The sequence below is a fragment of the Crotalus tigris genome, unplaced genomic scaffold (assembly GCF_016545835.1).
Source record: "Crotalus tigris isolate CLP2741 ecotype Arizona unplaced genomic scaffold, ASM1654583v1 scf7180000017887.1893490, whole genome shotgun sequence".
Classification (NCBI taxonomy): domain Eukaryota; kingdom Metazoa; phylum Chordata; class Lepidosauria; order Squamata; family Viperidae; genus Crotalus; species Crotalus tigris.
The window spans coordinates 1306203-1329022 of NW_024096704.1; the positions used below are offsets into that span (position 1 = coordinate 1306203).

General features: G+C 38.8%; 1 protein-coding gene across 3 annotated transcripts in view; it reads left to right on the top strand.

Moving 5' to 3' along the window:
• Positions 1–22820, top strand: part of SGMS2 (sphingomyelin synthase 2) — a 68644-nt gene that overhangs the window by 24206 nt on the left and 21618 nt on the right. For 2 of the 3 annotated variants that reach the window (XM_039344014.1, XM_039344015.1), the window contains exons 2-3: positions 6041–6114; positions 17785–18441. In XM_039344014.1, coding sequence (XP_039199948.1) covers positions 17987–18441 — 455 coding nt within the window. In that variant the 5' untranslated portion in view covers positions 6041–6114; positions 17785–17986. Of the gene's footprint in view, positions 1–1398; positions 1458–6040; positions 6115–17784; positions 18442–22820 lie in introns of those variants that run through there. The other variant, XM_039344016.1, reaches the window with a different exon arrangement.

A 22820-nucleotide genomic window follows, 5' to 3' on the forward strand; every position in this document is an offset into this window, starting at 1 on the left:
CTCTCAAAAGTCGTCTTATACGCCGGAATATACGGTATGTTTGAGAAACACTGTTTTCACCATTCTTGCGAGTCCTCCTTTCTCTGCAATTAGCTTTCCAATGAAAGCTGCAGTAGCAGAAGTTTGCTTTACAAACAAAATGTTGCTGATTCAAGATCCAACAGAAACATGATTTTTTAATTACTAATTTTCACTCCCTGAGCTAGATACTTTCCTCTAGCCATGTTATTTTTAAACGTCCAGGAATGCATCATTTTTCCCACTTCAGATGGAAGGATTTCATCTTTGGGAAGTTGTTTCATGGGAATATAGTGTATATGTTAGCCTGCTTTGCAGTCTGAATAGCGTGTGAGCTGTCGCCAAAGTGTCTCAGTCTGAACAAAATCTTTCTAAACTAATTTAGAGTCAAGCAAACATGAGCAAAGGACAGGAACAGTTTAAGAATACTGTGCGGACATGCTATGAAGTTCTGACAGTTGGCCTTCTAGCAGTATTAAAAGCTTGAATTAATGTCCAATGGAATTATATTGGCTGTTTGCTACAGAATTTATGAAATTTTTGGTATCGCATACATATTCCTTTTATCCAGGAACGTTCTTGAAAAGATTACAAGTAGCCAAAATATTTTGTAAGGAAAGAATTTTAAAAATTATCTTGATCAAATGGATTTTACTGAAAATCTTGTTTTAAAATATGTTCTTTCTAGAATTTATTTGCTGCTCCAATTGAAACTGATTGTAAGTAGTTATATACCCCATTTTTCTAAATAAAGTTAACTTATGATTTAATATTACCGGTAAATGTAAATTATGAATGGTACTTTATTCCAAAATACATAGATAATACTAGTAATAATTTCATAAAAACCAAGTCCTAAATTCAAAGCTTATTTATTTAATTTATTAACAGATTTACATGCCCATTCATATGAAGTGTTGTTTACGGTGATTTTGTAGTGGCTCTTTAGAATTTCAGAAATACTTATTCAGAAAATTCAGAACTAAACTAGGGCCCTCTAGAAATAAACTGCTTCTTAAATTGAACCTTCCTATTTTGCAATAAATTGCAGTTTTGAACAGTGACATATAAAGGAAAAACTGAAATTTCAAAAGCTTTATTTTTTCCACCTGTTTAATGTTAATGTGAAAGCTTCAAGGAACAAAGGCTAAAAAAAAGGGCACAGCTGGTATTGTGAAATATTTTTTGGCAAAAATTAAATAGGGTATGTTAATAACATAAAATAGTATAATACTTTTTAAATTGTTAGTCAGAGGAGGTAGCTCAACAATAGTTCTACATAAAAAAATTCCATACATCTGAATTCTGATGACATCATAATAACAACTGAATTACCTCAAACCACTCTTGAGTATATGGTACATTAGGGGGCGCTGTAAATTGGTTCTCAAGGCATTAAAAAGGGTCACTTGTTAGTAAGAAAGAATGTATAATACAAGGTCAGTAGGAAAAGGAATGATTTTTCTTTAATTTTTCTTGGACTGTATTTATTTGGTACACTTTAATTCCCCCCAAAGCTGAATAAATTATTTTAGCATATCAGTATAAACTATGTAATATCTCTAATGTTTTACTATAGCACTTATGGGGTTTTTTTTAGAATATTTTTTTTTGTTTTTCTGCTTTTCTTATACTCATTACCAGAAAAAATTAAGTAGACATTCATAGTTCCAAATATTATTGCTTGTATTCTTTAAAATAATGTTCATATTCTTTAAAAATTGGGAAAAAACCAGCAATTGATGACTTTCAGGTGTTAGTTCCGCCAGAATTGTTAAAGAGCATATTGTATATTAATGGATCTTGTCAAATTACGATCATTTCACCTTGTCTTCTCTCCTCTTTTTTATATTTCTCATTTAAAAATACTCCCAACAACATTAACTTTTCTGATGTACAAGAAAAAATGCAACTAGCAATTCAGTTATAAACGTATAACCTGAAACAGAACTAAACCACGATCCTTTTTGATCTTCAGAGATATCATAAAAATATAGTTTGAATAGAAAGGCAGGCTCAAAATTATAAATAATTTTGGAAAGACATGCTAATAATTTTTGTAATATTCAGTCTTTGGAATTGGTTGCTACCAAATTTGCAATTCTATTTTTAAAAATCCTGTTTGAATCAGTTTCCTTTCTATAGAATAGAAGAGTTAGATAGCTTTGGTAAGGATGTATGAATAGAAATTTTCACACCATTTTTTATATGCAGGAAAAAGTGCTTGTTTGTGGAAGTATCTTCAGATTTATTCTCAAACCTATTTCTGATACTGGGTTAATATTGAGCGTTACGTATAGCATACTTCAGATTTATTTATATATTCCTTATATGTCTGTCTATTGCTCTCTGTTTTACACAGACAGACACACACAAACCCATATATAACCATATCCCCCGCACTCAGACACACATAAAACACACACTACAATATTTCTTTTGTGATAAGCAGTGTTAAGCAAAGTACAGAAAGCAAAACAGAATGAGAAAACAATCTAGTTAATACCAAAATTATTTACTATCCCTTTCTATACTTTCTGTTCTTATAAATCATCTCTACTTCTACCAAGCACATACATTGCTTCAAAGATTATGTTTTATAATCAGCTGCATCCAGTCTCAACTTTCTGTTTTTCTTTTATGTCTATTTACACTTTTTTCATATTTTATTTTGCAGTTCCTAATTCATTCTCCATGCTGCATGCTATGCTGCAGAATAGAATTTTATTTATTTTATTTATTGAATTTGTTTGCTGCCTATCTCATAAGAGTACTCTAGCTTAAAGCATGCCTGTTCAGATCAAATATACTGGAGTTGTTTTTCTATATTCAGACAGTTTATAATATAGATTTTACCTATATCATTCAGCAAACAGATTGGTTAGTTATATCTAATTTATTATCTTTTTATACATTTAGTTGATAATTGTTAATCCCTAATCTTTTGGCATAGAAGCCATTTATTTTATTATGGATACTTTTATGTCACTTCATTCAGGAGAATATAAGTAGCTTACTGGTAGTCCTCAACTAATGACCACTTATTCAGTGATCTTTTTCGACAGCACACAATAAGAGAGCTTACGACTGGTCCCCAAAGTTATGGCTGTTGCAGCATCCCCATATCACATGATCAAAATTTGAGCACTTGGTAGCTCACCTGATTTACAACCACATAGGTGCTTCAACCCCCACCCATGAGTTGTGGACGGGACTGTGACTATGTACTTTTGAGCCCTGCACTCCATGGCTCCTGCTGCCTAACTGACCTTTGGTATCTAAGCAACCTAGAACTAAGGAGAAATTTCCTGACAGAACAATTAACCAGTGGAACAAGCTGCCTCCAGAAGCGGTGAATGCTCCAACACTGGAAGTTTTTAAGAAGAGACTGGACAGCCATTTGTCCGAAATAGTATAGGATTTCCTACCTGAGCAGGGGGTTGGACTAGATGACCTCCAAGGTCCTTTCCAACTTTATTATTATTATTATTATTATTACTACTATCATCATCATCATCATCACCATCATCTTCTTGGTCCCACTGCTGAACAAGCATATCCAACCTGGCCCTTTAGCTGTTGATCTAGGAAAGTTTCTTCCCAAAGTTGTGCATAGCAGTTTCCTCATGAAAACTCAGGAGTATGGCCTCATGAATATACTTGTATTACAGTACTATACTACTTCTTTATTTCCTCTTTCATCACTTTAGGTATTGAGGGAGATACAAAGTTCCAGTCTTCTGGCAGCCTCAACATTTATTATTTGATGCTGTTTATAATAAAATATATAATGTATGTCAGATTAAATAGCAATGTAATCTATAAAATTATAGTATACATTCCAATTCATAAAGCCAAAATAAATAATAGTCCCATATAGTTCTTTGGTATCAAACATATTCCTAGTACCCAAATGTCTGCTTAAAGAACCAAGATTCTAATAGCTTTTAAAAATATTAATAATGAAGATGCAACTCCTATTCTTAAGAATAGCTGGAGAAGAGAATGCTTGTATCTGGTCGCCCCTGCCATATTTAATGGGCATTAGTGTCACTTAAGTGCTCTGTACCAGCATACAGTAACTTTTTATCTATATATAAAAATAATGTGATTAATGTAGGTGCTTGGCAATGAATGTTAGCTGTTGTGAAATTTATCGGAATGTGCTATATTTCTATGTGACATAATAACCTCCCATAGCAATAATAAATATAAATGACACATCCTAAAAATAGTTTCATCACCACTCCTTTAACAAGCATGTGAGTGACAACTATTCCATTCACTGGTTGTTGACTCACTTTTCAGGTGAAGTAAATGAAAGTACATATTACTCAGCTCATGTTCCTCTTTTTAATGTTTATGATTAATCTAACTCTTCCCGTTTTTCAGTTAGGTACTATTGCAACTCTGATCCCTGTAGCCAAGAAATAATGAAATAGCTTATTGCCATTTAAGATTGAATTATTAAAACTATAAGAAAAAAAATAGTGGATTTTTCTAAAGCAGCAACTCATATATCATCAGAAATGCTAAGTATTAAACATACATTCCAATTCTCGATATAGTTAAAAATACAAGACAAATATGTGGCAAAATATTTTTAATGTTTTCTTAAAATATTGTTCCATATAATCTGGAGTAAACAGTGTTTCTTCTTGGGCATGAACAAACACTGCACATGTTTTTTGTTTGAATATATAATTGTTTATCTTCATAGATAACGCCACTTAGAAAAACCTCCTTGCTCATTTCTATATTTACTTTTACTGAGTTTTTCTTTTAAAAAAGATTTTGACTTAGCAGAAACAATACGTAACTCTAAACATCTTGAAATTGAACAAACAATAAAATCAACAAAATGTGAAGAATTAAGGTATCAAAATTGAACAAGATTTTTAAAAGCAAAATATAGAGAAGGTAATTGAAGGCAGTTTGCTTGTTAGGTGGCAGCTTCAGATTTTTCTTTGCACTGAATGTTTTTGAATCTGTCTGACAAGATATACAGACAGATTTGTTAACATATTTATTGTATATTGTTGGTGCATAATAAAGTAAAATACTTTATAAGAAATAAAACTACATAAATACAATATAAAAACAATCTAAACCCTGGTAAATCATTAAAAACATCAAAGAAGGAACAACAATGGCAGTGGGACAAATACAGCATTAAACCACAATAATAAAATAGCAAGAACCAAATTGTTAAAATGCTTATATGATTCTTACAATAATTGAGAAAAGAAAGAATAATTTAACACTGAAAATACAATAATGTACGTATCAGGTGAGCTCCTTCAGTACATCATTAATCAACCACCTCTGAAAAGGCCTTTCTTCTGTATCTTACCCACTTGGCCTCATCAGTTGCTCTCTTCAGTTGAGAGCATCTGGAGAAAGAGTATCGAATGAAGATCTTCAGTAAATATGGAAGGAGGAGCTAGCTGCAGGCCTCAGATTTAAGGCTTTGTAGGTTAGTATTAGCATTTTGAATAAAGCCTAGAAACAGATTTACACCCTGTACAGGTGCTAAGCAGTAGCGTAATGTGACTATATAGATAAGAACTATATCACCAACCCCAATTGGCAACTTATTTGACTGGTTTTAATTTAAATGAAGTTCCCAAATCACTTCCAATGTAGGCCAGTTTACAACCAAGTCATTTATAACTGCTGCAGGGATGTTTGTCCCAGCTAATTCAATGTTACAGACAAAAAAGTTTCAGCAGTAGAAACTATTTTAGGCTTCTAGTTACTGTACTAGATATGTCTTAGAAGGAATACAGCATTTTCTAGAAGATAACAGGCATCACTTTTACAAGAGAAAAGACTCAGAAAAGTAAAGCTGTCTTTTAATCTTCATGCAGTTCATTATCCTGCCCAGACAATGGTACAAAACTTGAGTTCTTATCTATATTAAATGAAAAGTAATAAAGCTTGAGTAACTTCTGCATATTATATTATATTAGTGCATCCCCTTATCATCTCTTTCAACTTCTCTTTCAATGGTTTTGTGTAGGTGCTAAAAGATTTGAGAAATAACTATCATGGAGCAGAATATTACCAGAAGCATATTTTGAAATCAATATCCAGGTAAGACTATGCTTACTCCAACATAAGATACATGCTTTCTGTTTATATCGTCTAGTTGATGGGATGCATGAGACAATATGTTGACTTGAAAGATAGTCTTTAGGTGGAGATTCTATCTTATTGTAGAATACCATCAGTGTGACTAAAGTAAAACTGAGCGTTAGTTGTGCTTATGGCACACTGGATATAAGAAAGGAAAATGACAGAAAAATACTATATTAGGTTTATGGACAGAAAGAAACTGGTAAAAATGTAATCAATGACAACAAGGATCAGTTAAGATTAAAAGAAGCAGAGAAAACAGAGTTGATGTGTGATTTTGAGGAAAAAATAGAAACAAATGGAATAGAGTGGCTAAAGAAGAAACCTCCAGCAGTGTGAAATTAATTAAAAAATAAAAGTTATGAAATAATTTCAAATGAAATTTAAGTGAGAAAAAGCTGGAAGGAATACTTTAGTATGTTTGGGTATAATTGTGGAAGGTCAAAGATAGAATTTGAAACATGCTATGTATGTTAGCATCCAAGAACCAATTGATGAAGAGAGTAGTACATGTTTTATGAGTGAAAAATAGAAGAGCTCCAGGTATAGCTAATATAGCAATCAATGTTAAAATATCAAGGTGGTTTGTTTAGTGTGCAACCTATGTATAGGTAATCCTCAACTTACAACCACAATTGAATTTCTGTTGCTAAATGAAACATTAGTTAAGTGAGTTTGGTGTGCAACCTATATTACAGGTAATCCTCAACTTACAACCACAATTGAATTTCTGTTGCTAAATGAAACATTAGTTAAGTGAGTTTTGCCCCATTTTATGACTTTTCTTGACACAATTGTTAAGTGAATCACTGCAATTGGTAAATTAATAACATGGTTGTTAAGTGAAACTGGTTTCCCCCATTGACTTTGTTTGTCAAAAGGTCACAAAAGATCACATGACCCCTAGAACTGCAACCGTCATAAATGTGAGTCAATTGCCAAGCATCTGAATTTTGATCATGTGATCATGGGGATACTGCGATGGTCATAAGTATGAAAAATGGTCATAAGTCACTTTCAGTGATGTTGTAACTTGGAACGGTCACTAAAGGAACTGTTGTAAGTCAAGGGCAACCTGTAATATATTTGTATGTCATACATAAATCAAAACAAGTAGATGATTTATGTAAATATTTAATATCTTAAATATTAAATAGGAAGAAATAAAGATATTGTAAGACGCAAATATTGCTAGAAAGATAGTGAATAAATATGTATATAACAGCTTGTTTCTGTCCATTTTTCTACATGGAAATGACAGTTAAGTCAACAGAAAGTTGAATGCAATGGAAATTAGATATTTAAAAGCGTGTTGGCAAAACAAGAGGTGGGGTCAGGAATGAATGGGTATTGAGTGAACTTTGATTGAATACAAAATGGGTATCCAATACAAAAGAAGTTTGTTGTAGTAGCTGTAGTCAAGTAGAAAGAGTGAATAAAGATTAAGATAGAAAACAAATGTATGAAGATAGAGTGAATGGACTGAGAGTAGAGGAAAGATAAAAAAAACATGCTGTTAGATGAAGTTGTTAGCACCCTCAAAAAGAGATGAGAATTTTTAGAACAAATTGTAAAAAAATTATTATTCATTATTGTATTTTTGCCTTCCCCCTTTTCTATATACCGGTAACTCAAGATAGGCCAAGAAAGAGCAACTGATCCAAATTCACCATTTGGCTGGTTCTCATTTATATTGAAATGGTATAAGGGAGGCAAGAGTGGTTTGCAAGAATACAAAAATATGAACATATATACTGAATGCATTAGTGTAAACTATATTAGCTATATTTTAGCTATATTAATGCCACAAATTCCTTTGGATTAGTATGTCTTTTTCTGCCGTGCCTAGCATTGCTTACATCAGAATGGAATAGCATTTAGTTTAACGACCACTCATTCAGCGACTGTGCTGAATAAGTGATACTTGAAATCAGTCCTTCTAGCTGTGGCTATCTCAGAAGCCCTGGGGTGATCTGGGTGCTCGGCGACTAGCTTGTAATTGTGAGGAATAAAAATTCAACTCCAAGGATGTTGGAAAATAAAACAAGTTTTATTAAAGCTTTTGCAAAAGTGGTGGAACTCTTGGTAATGGCAAATCCCAGAGTCCACACTTGAATCAATTTTGCACAGGTTTTTTTATACCCTGTCCCATGCATCACACTACATCCTTCCAACTGAAACCAAATTGATAGGTTTCAATTGGTCACATGCTTTCCGACTGCCTAGCAACCATTACAACTACCAGACCCTCCAATTATTAGATCAAATGCCCCTTTTGTTCCTGTCTTATCTTCACTCCCTTTACTGTGACATGATTTGTAACATCCTCCTAACTCAGGGTATAGCTTATCTATAAGGTGAATTGCAACCTGTTGCGTCCTTCGCGAAATGGCAATGACACGAGAAGCAGTTGTAGTTCTCAGGAACTTCTTTATTTCTGTTCAGCATACTCGTTACAAGACGCCGACAACGCCCAAATCTCCCGGCCTCTTTTATAGGCCATTCCCAGGCCACTCTGCAACATTTGGCGCGCCAGCACCCGCGCATGCGCACACGTGCTGGCGACAGCCAGTCTGGTCCCGGGCAGCTTGCACCTGCCCAGGACCGTTGCAATGCCCCGAGCCTGCTTCCACAGGCTCAGGACATAACACCCCTTCCCCCCCGGCTAAGACTATGATCATACAATAATAACATACAACCTAATGCGAGCGTGGTGCCCATACTACCTAGTGTCAGTTATTTCCTCTGCTTCTATCATTCCCAGTGTTCTATTTTCCTATGTGTACAGGAATGTTCTCTGTTAACTCTGTTTTGCCAGTAGAGTTACAAAATCTTCTAAATATTTAGGAGATCTTCTGGCTCTCTGTGACCTCCTGACTTCTGGGTACCTACCAAGTACCCCTTGACTGAGGGGTGATGTACGCTAGTCCCCCTTGCTACACCCTGGTGATTCCCAAAGACTGTGCTCCAATGCCTGGCCTGCTTGCTTGCCCACCGGGCTCGTCAGGCCAGGGCTTCTTTCTCTGTTTGACCTGGTTGTCCTGCCTGGCTACAGGCTCTCTGGCCCTCTTAAGTGACTATCACTGTTGGGCAATTCTGTAGAACCTCCCAGGTCTGTCCTAGACCTGTCAAGAGGTTGTCTTTCCCCTCGTTCCCGTTCTGTACCCGGGCTTGTTGGGGTTTCAGTGCTGTCCCAAACTCAGTTGTCCCCTGAGTGATGTCAGAGGTGTTGTAGTCAGGATTTGGTTCCTCGACCACCTCCCTGTGTGCTTGCCCCCTTCTAGGGACAGGTGTAGTGTCGGGCCAATTAGAGGGAATGTGTGCCAGCTCTCTTGCAGGGGGTGATTTGTTTGGACGCTCCCGGATATCCTCCCTGACTGGAGTACTGAGTGATGCGGGTGAGTAGTGATTATGCCCCCAGGGTGACTCCCTGGCTGGAGTAGGCACTGGTGCCTGAGTTCTAGTTGGGCTCTGTGAATTCCTGTTTGGAGCACTCGCGGAACTTTGGAATGGGCTGTCTGTAGCCTCCTCGTTAATGATGGGCAGCAGCCCGTACTCTTCCCTTTGCCCTAAAGGGTCCCCCTCCCCCCTGGAAAAGACCCAGGAGTCTCAGTGGGAAGGTCCCGTCTAGTGCGGAGCTGGTCGATGTGTCGACGCAGGACACGACCGTTGTCCAGAGACACCTCGTAAGACAGAGGACCTGTGACTCTGCATACAGTGGCGGGGACCCATGAATGGCCAGGCCCATAGTTACAAGTCCAAACCGGGGCACCCACAAGCAGCTGTCCAGGTGCCCTGGGGTGTGTGAGTGTGGAAGGAAGTCTGTCCAGATGCAACCGGTCAAGCTTGGTGGTCAGTTTGCGCCCCCAACGAAGTTCAGCTGGGCTCCTCCCGGTAGAAGTGGACGGTGTAGTGCGATAAGAAAGGAGGAAGTCAGCCAACCTGTGATGCCAGTCTCCATAGGTAAGTTTCTTCAAGGCGTCCTTGGTGATGCGAACCATGCGTTCAGCCATACCGTTGATGGATGGGTGGAAAGGCGCAGAGGTGGCATGACGAATCATGTTGGCCTGTAAGAAAGCTTGGAATTCAGAAGAAGTGAATTGAGGGCCGTTGTCAGACACGAGGACGTCTGGAAGCCCGTGTGCAGCAAAAATCCCCCTCAGTACTTGAATAGTCTTTGCAGTGGTGGTGGAAGAGACAGGTACAGGGTCAGCTTCTATTACCGGCAGGGGTAATCTACTGAGGCCATCAGCATGGCCCATTTCCTTCCCAGGTTTGTGAAGTAAGGAGAAATCATAGGCAGACAGAAAGATAGACCATCTCAGCATTCTGGGGGAGATGATCTGGGGAGTTTGTTTATGTGTGGTAAACAGTCCCAACAAAGGCTTATGGTCAGTGAAGACCGTGAAATGCCTGCCATATAAAAAATCATGGAATTTTTTGATTCCCGCAATAACAGCTAAAGACTCCCTGTCTATTTGAGCATAATTTCGCTCAGCAGAAGACAAGGTTCTGGAGTAATATGCAACAGGAACCTGAGTTCCGTCTGATCTGAGGTGGCTTAGTACGGCTCCCACCCCATAAGGAGAAGCATCACAAGCGATGCACACAGGAAGGGATTCATTGAAATGTGCAAGCACACTGTTAGAAGTGAGTAAGGCCTTGACCTCATTGAAACTTGCTTCGTGTTTTTGTGACCACTGCCACACTGCCTGTTTGTCCAGAAGCCTGTGAAGAGGCTCAGCTACACTAGCCTTGTTTGGAAGGAAGGAGTTATAGAAATTCAGAAGGCCCAGAAAAGCCTGTAGTTCGGCCTTGGACTTTGGCCTAGGGGCATGCATAATGACTTCCAGTTTGGATTCAGCAGGGTGAATACCGGTAGCATCGATTTTGAATCCCAGAAAATCTGTAGAAGGCACCCCAATTTTACATTTGTCCTTCTTAAGTTTGAGGCCCGTTTTCCTGAACCTCAGCAGAACAGCCCTTAATCTCTCAGCTAAGTTGTGTGTAGAGTCCCCTGCAATTAAGACATCATCAAAATAGGGGCAAACCCCTGGTATACCCCGTAGTGTGTTTTCCATTACGCTTTGGAAAATTCCAGGAGCGACATTTACTCCAAATTGTAACCTCTTTACCTTGAATGCCCCCCTATGGGTCACAATGGTCTGAGCTACAGCAGCAGCAGCATCAACAGGCAGCTGTTGATACGCCTGAGCTAGGTCAAGCTTTGCAAAAACGCGCCCCCCCTTGAGGGAGGCCAGGATATGACTGACCACAGGGACAGGATAGGCATGTTGCTGCAATGCCTTATTTAGAGTGCATTTGTAATCTGCACAGATGCGAATGTCCCCATTTGCCTTAAGAGGCGTGACAATGGGGGTCTCCCAAGGACTGGAGTCGACAGGTTCTAAGACTCCTTGCTGAATCAATTTGTCTAATTCAGTGTCAATTTTACCCTTTAAAGCAAAAGGAACCCTTCTTGCTTTGATTCTAATAGGGGTGACAGTGGGGTCTAACTTCAGTGACACAGGGGGTCCTTTGTACGTGCCCAGCTGGGGGCTGAAAACATCTGCAAATTCTTTGCAGACTTCTTGTAGGTCAAGTGTTTGCAAACTATTGAGCCCTGTGACGTGTATTCCCAAGGCCTCAAACCAATCGAGTCCTATGAGACTCGTTCGTTCCCCCCCTACTACTACTACATCTAGTGGACCTTCAAAATCCTTATACTGTACGTTAAGGGTGGCCTCCCCCTTAACACACACTCTGGAGTTTTGAAAGTCCGTTAACACAATGTCGGAAGGCCTCAGCTTGGCCTGAAATCCGCTGCCAGAACAAATCTTCCTAAATGTGTGCATGGAAATGATCGAGAGTGCAGACCCCGTATCCAGTTCCATAGCCAATGGAACCCCTTGTAGCTTCACTTTAAGTGACAGCTTTTTCTTGATGGGCTTGTGTGTGCCTGTCGTGTAAATGCTTCTTCGCGAAGCGCAGAACCCCACCCTGTTTTGGCTGGGAACCCTGGTACCTTTCAGGCGCAATTCTTCCTGAGGTTGTACCTTCTGACGGCCCAGACACACAGCTGCAATGTGTCCCTGCTTTTCTCATGCTCTACAGATAGCGGAGTGGAATCTACAGTCGGTCCTCTTGTGGCGACCTCCACAACCGAGGCACTTGGGGAGAGCTGAAGAGCTTCCTTTCTGTTTCCCTTCTTTCATGGGGTAGAGACGGTCTACTTCATCGTCAGGATCCTCCTCTGGGTTTCTTTGGGCTCCTTCCTGGTGCACGGACGCAGCCTCTGGAGTGCTTCTGATCGGCCTCATGTTCTTGATGGCGCCGCCCGCTGCCTCTTCTGCAGTAACCTCTCTCAAGGCATCTTGGAATGATAAGTCTTCTTTAGCAAAAAGTCTCTGCTGTAATTCTCTATGCCTCAGTCCGCATACAAATCTGTCTCTCAGCCGTTCTTCTAGATCCTTGAACTCGCAGTGTTTAGTGGCTTTTCTCAGCGCAGCAATGTATTCTCTGGCTGATTCTCCGGGTCGCTGATCCCTCTGTTCAAAGGTGTGGCGCCAAGCGATGACGGACAGCTTGGGCTGGAAGTGTTCTTTGAGTAGTTTTTTGAGATCTGTGTAGTTAACAGATTCTAGAGGTACAGGTGCTGCTATGTTTTCAGCGATTTCGAATGCATCTTGACCGCAAACGCACAGCAGGGTGGCAGCTTTCAAACTATCTTCTCTTACTTGGTTGACTTTAAGATAGTTTTCCACCCTGGCTACGTAAGACTCCCATCTTTCCGGATATAAGATGTCGAATTCTGAACGTCTTCCTACTTTTGCCATTTTTGTAGAAAAGGAAGGGTCTATCAGCCAGCCTATCCCCGATGCTCGCTGGATTGGCGGGTAGCTGCCGAGTCAATGCCGTTCCTACCGCTCAGGACTCTCTCGGGTAAGCTTACACCTGTCTTCGGTCGATGTAAGGCAATCCACCTTCGTCGCCAGTGTTGCGTCCTTCGCGAAATGGCAATGACACGAGAAGCAGTTGTAGTTCTCAGGAACTTCTTTATTTCTGTTCAGCATACTGGTTACAAGACGCCGACAACGCCCAAATCTCCCGGCCTCTTTTATAGGCCATTCCCGGGCCAATCTGCAACATTTGGCGCGCCAGCACCCGCGCATGCGCGCACGTGCTGGCGACAGCCAGTCTGGTCCCGGGCAGCTTGCACCTGCCCAGGACCGTTGCAATGCCCCGAGCCTGCTTCCACAGGCTCAGGACATAACACAACCCATACTGAATAATTGCAATTATAAAGGATTTATATCTTCCCTTGTTTTTCTATAAGAATGCCTGCTTTCCATCTGGAAGCTATATGTGTAACAGAGTTCATGCTTTGGTTAAACATGGCTGCACTTTGGTTCATAGTTATACTTTAAAATATTAACTCTAAGCAGTTTTTATAAAGAATAAGCCTTATATAAATTGAATAATATGTTATTCATAAGCTATATCCTATTCTGCAATAGTGTGCTCTATTCTAAAAGTATGCTTTAAGTCAGTATATATAATTCCTCTCTATTCCTTCAGCTTATTATATCTCCTTTCCTAAAAGTACCTTAGCTAAGTGCCTCTATATGCCTATTCCTTTAACAAAAATGGAAAATTACAAACATGTACATTTCTTGTGTACCTCACATAATTATAACATTGCTGTATCCCAAAATGATGTGATGTCCATTTGCAACCTTCACTGACTCTTCCAACAAGTAAAGCCAATGGGAAAGTCAGCAGGAGGTTGCAAATGGTGACTATATGAGATTTGCTTAACTTTGTGGGATTTGCTTAACAGAAACCAGAAATGCCAGGACTGCAATTACTAAGTGGCATTGTCACATGACATTGCACTTTATGACTGCATTGTTTAGTGACAGAAATTCCAGTCCCAATTGCCGTTGTTAACCAAGGACTTACCTATAATGGGTTGTACATATATATGAGTCAGTTCAGATAGCCTATCCAGAAGCTTATAGGTTGAGGGTATCTAAGTATAGCATGAATTATGAAGGCAGCTACACCATGCTAGAAATGCACTCTTGTTTCTAGTCTTTAGAATCTCATCCAGTGTTTCTTCCTGAATGTACACTTCATTTATAATGGTTTACATGAATCATTAGTTGTATCAGTTTACTGTTTTTATCTTATAAAATGAAACAATTCTTTATGGCTAATGTTTATAGATTATAATACAAAGCAAAGTGCTTGGTTTGAGGTAAGGCTTCTCTCTGTCTCGATCTGATTGTATTCTCCAGTGTCTTGAAAGCTGTACTTGGAGATCAGTCATTTGTCCTAAAATAGCAACTGTGTTCCATTTTTTAATGCCTGAACATCTTTTAAAAATGCTATCTATGTATATTAAGCCAACAAATATAAAGAGGCTTGCAAAAATCATTTTGTACTGTGCAATATAAGAACATAACAAATTCAATTAATACTAACAGTAGTCATTTCCATATTTATTTATTTAAACTTATACCCCATCAAAATCTGATGACTTTCAGCATGTTACAGAGTACATAACTCCAAGGCCCTTTCCACTCTGTTATTCTGTTATTCTAATATAAAAAAATAAAAACATTCATGGAATGATTAAAAATAATAACATAAAAAAAACCGAAACAAAGAAAAACTACAAAGGTGGCACAGTGTTTTGAGCATACTTTATGTTTTGAACAATGTTTTGAACAATGTTTAAATTAAGAGAATGCACCCTTTTCTTTTGGAATTCTGGCTGAGAAGGTGGTGAGTCTGATCTCCATAAAGAAGGCATTCCAAAATATTGGCACTACCATGAAAAAACATTGCCTCTCAGCCTTGCCTTCAGCTCTTCTTTTTTTTAAAAAAAATGTTTTATTGTTTTTTTTATATATAACCATCAATATGTTCAGTATTTCCTGGAAGCTTTTCTCCATCTGGATTACATCACAGTTCCTTCCATTAAATTCCATCTCTAAGTTTCTTTCCACTAGTTTATGTTTAATTATCTGCTTTACTTGATCTCTCTCTCTTTTTGTTTTTTGATCATTTGTTTGCTGTGATGTTAAATTAAGAATATATTCATTTAAATTTTCAAATTTATTTTTAATTTCCCCGTGGTTTGAAATTAATGTCATTTGTATTTGTTGTAACATAACATACATTTCCTCCTGGGAAGTATTTATTTTTTCTTGATATGTTCTTTCTGCAGACCTCTGATGCTCCATAATGACCAAAAATCAAAGTTTTCCTTTCCAACGGCTTTAAAGTCACAGTTTAAAAAGTATTTATAATCCAGGAAGATCAATTTTTTCTAGGTTTTATAGTTCTCACTGTGTAAATAGTCCATAATGTTTTCTTTTCTTTTATTGTAGCTGTTCTTTAGTTAAAGCTTTGAAGGTCACAATATTTTTTTTTCTGGGCTGTGTATTTAGGGCAGTATTTTCATCCACCAGTAGATGTCAGCAACAGTTCATCTTTCAATTTTCAAAACAAATAATTACCATTTATTTCTGTCAATAATCTTTTGCCAGGAGACTCTTAATAAATTCCATCAATTTCACACTTTCCAAGTTTAAATCTTATATTGATTTTATTTCTGTGTATTTCTATTCCCCGTAAACTTAATTCGCCACTTCCGTTTAGAGAAGGGTGGAGCAAAGATCCCCCCCCCCCTCAGTTTCGGAGGATTTTTACTTCTGGGTTTTTTTTCCAGGAAAAAGCAGGTAGAAGAGAGAGAATCAATATCCTTATCCAGTTCAATTACACTATTTACGATCATGCTTAAATTAGTACTTTTTGGCTTTGGCTGCATGTAGCTTTGGCTAGTCTTTCTTCTGCTTGTTTCTGGAGAGCTTTCCCCGGACGTCCAGATCGACTGCCATCTCCCCACGATCGGCAGGATGTTTCTCCTTTTCCACCTCTCTGGGGTGGCTTTTGGCCCATTTAGGGCCCCCAAACAGAAAGAAATCAGCTGTAGAGTGCGGAGCCCTGTGATCCCTCAGCTGTCGCACTAACTGCACAAAATTGGAAGCCCTTCATCTCTCCTAAAAATGTGGGACTACAAGTGTCTCCCTGCAGAAATTAGTGGGTCAGAATGATTCTGGCTGGAGCAGGCTGTCCTAAATGTGAAGCTATAAAATGACTGATCAGTCAGCACCAGCATTTTAAATGTATCCAGAAGCCAATTGGCAACCAGTGCAGGGATTGCAGAATTGGTGTTATGTATTCCCAATACCGAGAACCAGGAAGCATGCAAGTTGCTGTGTTCTAGACCAGGAGTCCCTAACTTTTCTGGTTTTGCAGACCGGCAGCAGAGGTCTGTGCAAGCAGTGGGTGAGCATGCTCGCATTCACATCTCCATTTGCAGAAGTAGAGTTGCATATGTGAGTGCACTCACCTGCTGCTTGTGCAACCCGGTTGAATGGGCCGTGGTCTGGTACCGGGTTGTGGCCCGGGGGTTGGGAACCTCTATTCTAGACTAGTTTCCATTTCCAAGTAATGTTTAAGGGCAGTCCCATGTAAAGCATATTCCAGTAATCTAACCTGGTGGTAGTGAGAATGTGAGTTACTATACATGCTTCCTCCTAAACCAAGTAAAGTAATTGGTACACCAATGAAGCTAAGACCCTTCTAATCATAGTCTCCACTTGCTATTCAAACAGGAGCCATGAGTCCATGAGGACTCTCAAATTGTCAGTTTGCTCTTTTGCAGAGACTACTTGCCCACACAGAGGTAATACTGGCATTGACAGAATCCTATTCTATAAAAAGCAACTTTCTTGCACTTGGCTTTAGTTGTAGCTTGTTTCGTGTCACCCAGACTTTTATTGAATTTTGCTTTTGATAAAGTATTTGTAACATAGATTTATTATTATTGAAATAACTGCCTTATTTTGGTATTTGTGATATCCTTTTGGCTGATTATTTTACGTACACTGGTATGAAAACAGATATGAGTCAAGTTAAGCATTGTAAAGCCATAGTGACTAGAACATTCAAATCATATTCCTTTTACTACTTGCTTAATTACTATAGATTTTTCGTGGTAGTTCTGACCCCATTGTCTGTCTAAGTGGGTTTCCCCCCTCTGTTTGTTCAATCCTACCAGCTGACTGGTATGTCTAATAATGATGAAGGTGGGGGAACTGATATTTTTTTGGCCAAAGGATGAGTCCAAGTTCTCTTATAGTGTAACACATATGTCGCCCAGATTCACATAAAACAATAAGACAAAATTTACCATACAGTACTTTACTGACTAAGCCATACATGGTTGCCTTTGCACAACTAATAAGCCCTAAATTATGGTTTAGAAATAATTAACATGCTAGATCAAAAACAGTCAAGCCACATTTTAGCTTAGCACATCAAATATTATGTGATTTATTTGTATCTGTAACTCCAATGAGAATTCAACCCAGATTGTCTAAACTTTTATGAACATTGTTAATTGAAACAAGAAGTCCTCCTAAATTCATGATTCCCTGGTCTTTTTTATTACATATCTTTTTATTATATATCTTTTTATGGTGCAAAATTATCTATACATGAATATATGTATATTTAACAGTATTAATTATTGTATGTTAATTGTAATTGCAGGTAGCATGTTGATGATTCTTAAAAGAAAAATCTACCGAAGAACCAAAGCTGTGGCTCAAAGTGGGACTTACAGTTTCTGTATGCTTTGTTTAAAGAATAAAAGTGGGTGAAAGTGGATGAGGTAGACTTTAAAAAAAGAAGTGGACGATATTTTTGGAAATCAAACTAGAATTCATTAATTCTGTCACACATATTAAACCTGATGGATACCATAGAGACAGCAAAGCTTGAAGAACATATGGAAGGCCAGACCAGTGAAACTTCCAATGGTTATGCTCGACCTGCTCTGACTGTTAGTGAGGAAAACAAGAATGGCAGCAACAAACCAAAGAGTTTATCCAATGGTTTGCGAAAAGGTGCTAAAAATTATCCAGAATACACACAAATTTCCATGCCCACTGAATCTAGAAACAAGTTTCCTTTGGAATGGTGGAAAACGGGCATTGCCTTTGTATATGCTGTCTTCAATTTAGTTTTAACAACTGTCATGATCACAGTGGTACATGAGAGGGTACCTCCCAAGGAGCTCAGTCCTCCGTTGCCAGATAAATTTTTTGATTATATTGATCGCGTGGAATGGGCTTTTTCTGTATCAGAAATAAATGGAATTATCCTTGTTGGAATATGGATAATCCAATGGTTGTTTCTTAAATACAAGTAAGTAGGTTTTTTGCTTTTATTTTTCTTATTGTAGAAATTGACAACTTTAAATGTTTTTAAATGCACTGTATACAATGATCTTTAGCAGTGATGGCGAACCTTTTAGAGACTGAGTGCCCAAAAACTGGCCCGGCCCCCACTCCACCCCCTGCCCCACCCCTGCTCCGCTCCCACCCTGCCTGCCTGCAGGGCCACTCATTGCCTCCAGGGCCCACTGCAGATTGCCCAGCAGGCCATGGCAGCCACGCCCTCTGCCCGCGCCCCGCAGGATCAACTGTACGTGATGGGGCATGAGGGCAGAATCTTGTCTATGCTGTCTGGCTGCCATGCCCTTGGCTGCACTGCTATGTGTGGGCCACGCTCATGGGCAACTCCTTCAGGGGGGCTGCTGGTGAGGAGGGGGTTGCGGAGGGAAGCAATGCTGGGGCAATGGCACGTGTGCCCACAGAGAGGACTCCGATTGCCACCTCTGGCACCTGTGCCATAGGTTCGCTACCACTGATCTATAGGTATGTAAATATCAATATATTTGAGAGATTTTTGCAATTGCAATAATTTTTGCTAACAAAGATTTTTGCAATTGCAATAATGCAATCATAGAAATAAAAGAATCTGCATCCTGAATGTCAAAATATAACAAATACGTTCAAGTTGGAGAGATTGGGTAATATATGCTAACTGGTTAGGTCAGTGGTGGCGAACCTATGGCACGGGTGCCAGAGGTGGCACTCAGAGTCCTCTCTGTGGGCACACGTGCTGTTGCCCCAGTCTCGCCTCCCCCTGCGACCCTCTCCTCTCCAGCAGTCCCCCTGAAGGAGAGTCACCCCTGAGCGTGGCCCACGCAAAGCAGAGTGCCAAGGACATGGCAGTCAGGCAGCGTAGACAAGACTCTGCCCTCATACCCCATTGTGCACAGTTGATGCTGCAGAGCGCAGGCAGAGGGGGTAACTGACATAGCGCTGCTGGGCTGCCTGGAGGCGGTGAGTGACCCTGCGGGCAGGTGGGGTGGGGGATAGGCAGAGCGGGGGCGGGATGTGGTGGAGCAGGGGCAGGGCCAGTTTTTGGGCACTCGGTTTCTAAAAGGTTTGCCATCACTGGATTAGATAATTTGTAGATTATGAATTGTAATTTGCACAGAATAAGATTAACAGATTTGGATAAAACTGGGGTTTACTTGTATTGGTGGAATGTTGGATAGAATGTGCTGAAACTGACCACTAGTGTGCTTATCAAAGTAAGTTTGGGAATTTAGCCTACATATGATACGTGTGTGTGTGTGTATGTGTGTGTGTGTGTGTGTGTGTATGTCTACACACACACACACACACAGGTATGAAATTAGTAGAAGCCATTGTTTGGAACGTGGCTCAAGATCACAAAACAAACAAACTCACTTGGAATTCCAGCAACAAAGTTTTATTCAAAAAGAAGCGTTTACAAAGACCTGGTGAGCTAAAACACACACAGGAGTTCAGCCACATCTCCCAGAGCTGTTTGACACATTTTATATCCTTTCCCCAAAGCAGGTTTCTTCCTCCCCTATTGCACTCAACACCCTCTTATCTCACCCGACACTTTAATCCGGAAGCCTATTGTTCTTATCTAGCACCATCTTCTTTTCTATCAACCAAGCTTCCTTTCATCTGTCTGCGGTTATGCCTTGAGCTCTAAACTTTATATACAGATGTTGTTTTTCTTCTAGCAACTCCTACTTTTCACATTTGTACTTGTCAACATTTTAGATAAGATAGATAGATAGACAACCTTAATTGTTATTTATGATTTTCAGGTGGTTTCTTCTAGCAACCTTTAGACTCATTAGAAATTTCTGAATAATACTTCATTCCTTTCACCATGATGAATGGCAGAGATCAATATATATCTAGTATCCTGTTTATGATGATTATGGCATATAGCAAGTTGTGACTTGGAATGTAGACAAATCATAATAGGCATGAATTAACATTAAATCAAAGAAAAAAAATAGATAAAATAAAAGGATATATTGTGTGTATGTGAAACTAAGAGAAAGGGGAAGATTGTAATAGATCTGAATGAAAATGATCTACAGGTAGTCCTTGACGTAGGACTGTTCTAAATTAGAATTTTAAAAAAATCCTCAAAGTTATGATTGCAGCATCAACCCTGTGGTCCTGTCATAATTCGTGGGTGCTTGGCAGCCTATTTGCATTTACAACTGGTTGCAGAATCCCATAGTCCAGTGATTGTGTTTTGCATCATTTTATGCTATTTAATGGCAAAATGCCCATTGGATAAAAACACTCATGCTTATAATTATGTGGTATGCTTGACAACTGTAGTGACGATCTGTGTGATCATTGTAAAAATGGTTATAAAATTGAGTCACTTGGTACTTCAGCTTATGGATCACAAAGACTTAACAATTGAAATTCCAGTCCTAACTCTGATTGTAATTTGAGGAAAACCTGTATCTTAAGGAAATCCATGTAAGGAACTAAAGGTATGTTTAATTATGAATAAAATAGCTACGTATGTCATAAGTATGAGTTGGTATCATCTACATTGTTGTGGGCTTCTATGAAAGTAGAAATCTATAGGTTGATAATAATTGCAATAATAATGAAAGGAAGAGATGAGTCTGGGAGAACTTACGCAAGATTCCAAATGAATATAATCTAGGGAAAAATAAAGTGCTCAGGCCATTTGGAGACCCAGGAATGAGTGATAATTGTGACTTATGAATACCTTCTTACAGAAAGGCAAATTTGTTTTTAATAAGTGGTTTAGATATTATTATTCACATACTGTACTTGTGGGAAAGGAATGAATACATAAGCAGTGGGAAATTCTGAATGTGGAAAAAGTGTTTGGTAATATGAAGAATGAAAGAAATAGATCATTTGGAAAGACAAGAAGTGAAAGAAGAGAGTGGAAATAGAACATTATAGGAAGATAGTGGAATGACAAAATGAAATGCTATAGGCCAGTGCTTCTCAACGTTTGTGTGATGGCGACCCCCGTCACACAAATGTGCCGCGCATGCCCCCATGCGCGGCGGCGCCCCCATGCGTGGCGCACATGCGCGGCGCCGCCCCCCGAGGGGGAAAAATGGCGGATCGCCTTGTTTGGCGACCCCCGAGAAATGGTTGATCGACCCCCAAATGGGGTCGCGACCCATAGGTTGAGAACCGCTGCTATAGGCTGTGGATGAAAAATGGCTTGCTACAAAAAATGAAAATAAGAGAAAAATAAAAATGATGAAAAAATTTCAGATGAAACTGAAATGGGATAATGCTAGAAGTATTTGATAGATTAGTATGGAAAAAATTATGTTAAAGAATGGGATTGAGGTAATTTATTATAAAAGTTTGTTCCAAAATATTTGATGACAGGCATATCGTAAATGCTGGGATCATGTTGAAAATGACAATGGTGAATATATAGATACAATGATAGTTATGATGATGATTTAAATTTGTATGCCACCTGAATTTCAATAACCCTGAGCACATGCTATAACTGGAACAATGTTAAAATGTGCGGTTTGCTTAAGGAATGATTGATTGTGTCAGTAAGTTGCTTATTACACATGAAAACTGCATCTGTGCTTCATGATGGGAAGAATGCCATTACTGCTCTCCTTGTACAAAGGGAAAGGTAGTAAGAATAAATGCAAAAATATTTTTTTTAAAGTAAAGACTTTGGTAACATTTTGATTGAGTTACAAGAGATGACAATAATATTTGACAAGTGTGGCAGGAGGATATATGCAAGCAACATTTTTGCTCTCAAGTTGTTCATTGAGAAACGTATACATGTCAAAAAGTGTTTCATAGGTTTGTTGATTTAGAGAATGCATATAATAATATGAATAGGCTTGAAGTACTGAATGTTTTACATGAACATGGAATGAATGTTGATTGCTGATTACCATAGTAATAGCACTTAGACTTATATACTGCTTCATAGTGCTTTACAGCCTCTCTAAGCAGTTTACAGTCAGTATACTACCCCCAACAATCTGGGTCCTCATTCTACCGACCTCAGAAGGATGGACGGCTGAGTCAACTTTGAGCTGGTCAGAATCAAAGTCCTGGTAGTGAGCTGAGTTAGTCTGCAATACTGCATTCTAATCACTGTGCCCCCACACCATAAGAGCAATATAAGTGGAATATTTATTGAATGTGTGATGGACTTTTGTTGTTGCTTTTATGAGTAAATGTATAAGAAATGTTTGTAGGATAATTTGAGGTATGTTGGTTGGATGCATGAACGTGCATGTATTTTTGTATGCAGATTATGCTGTATTGTTTTAATTGTAAACTCAGATGGTTTGCCATGAATGTTAGACTGTATGATGCAACAAGGAGCATAGTTCTAAATATTTATGTACT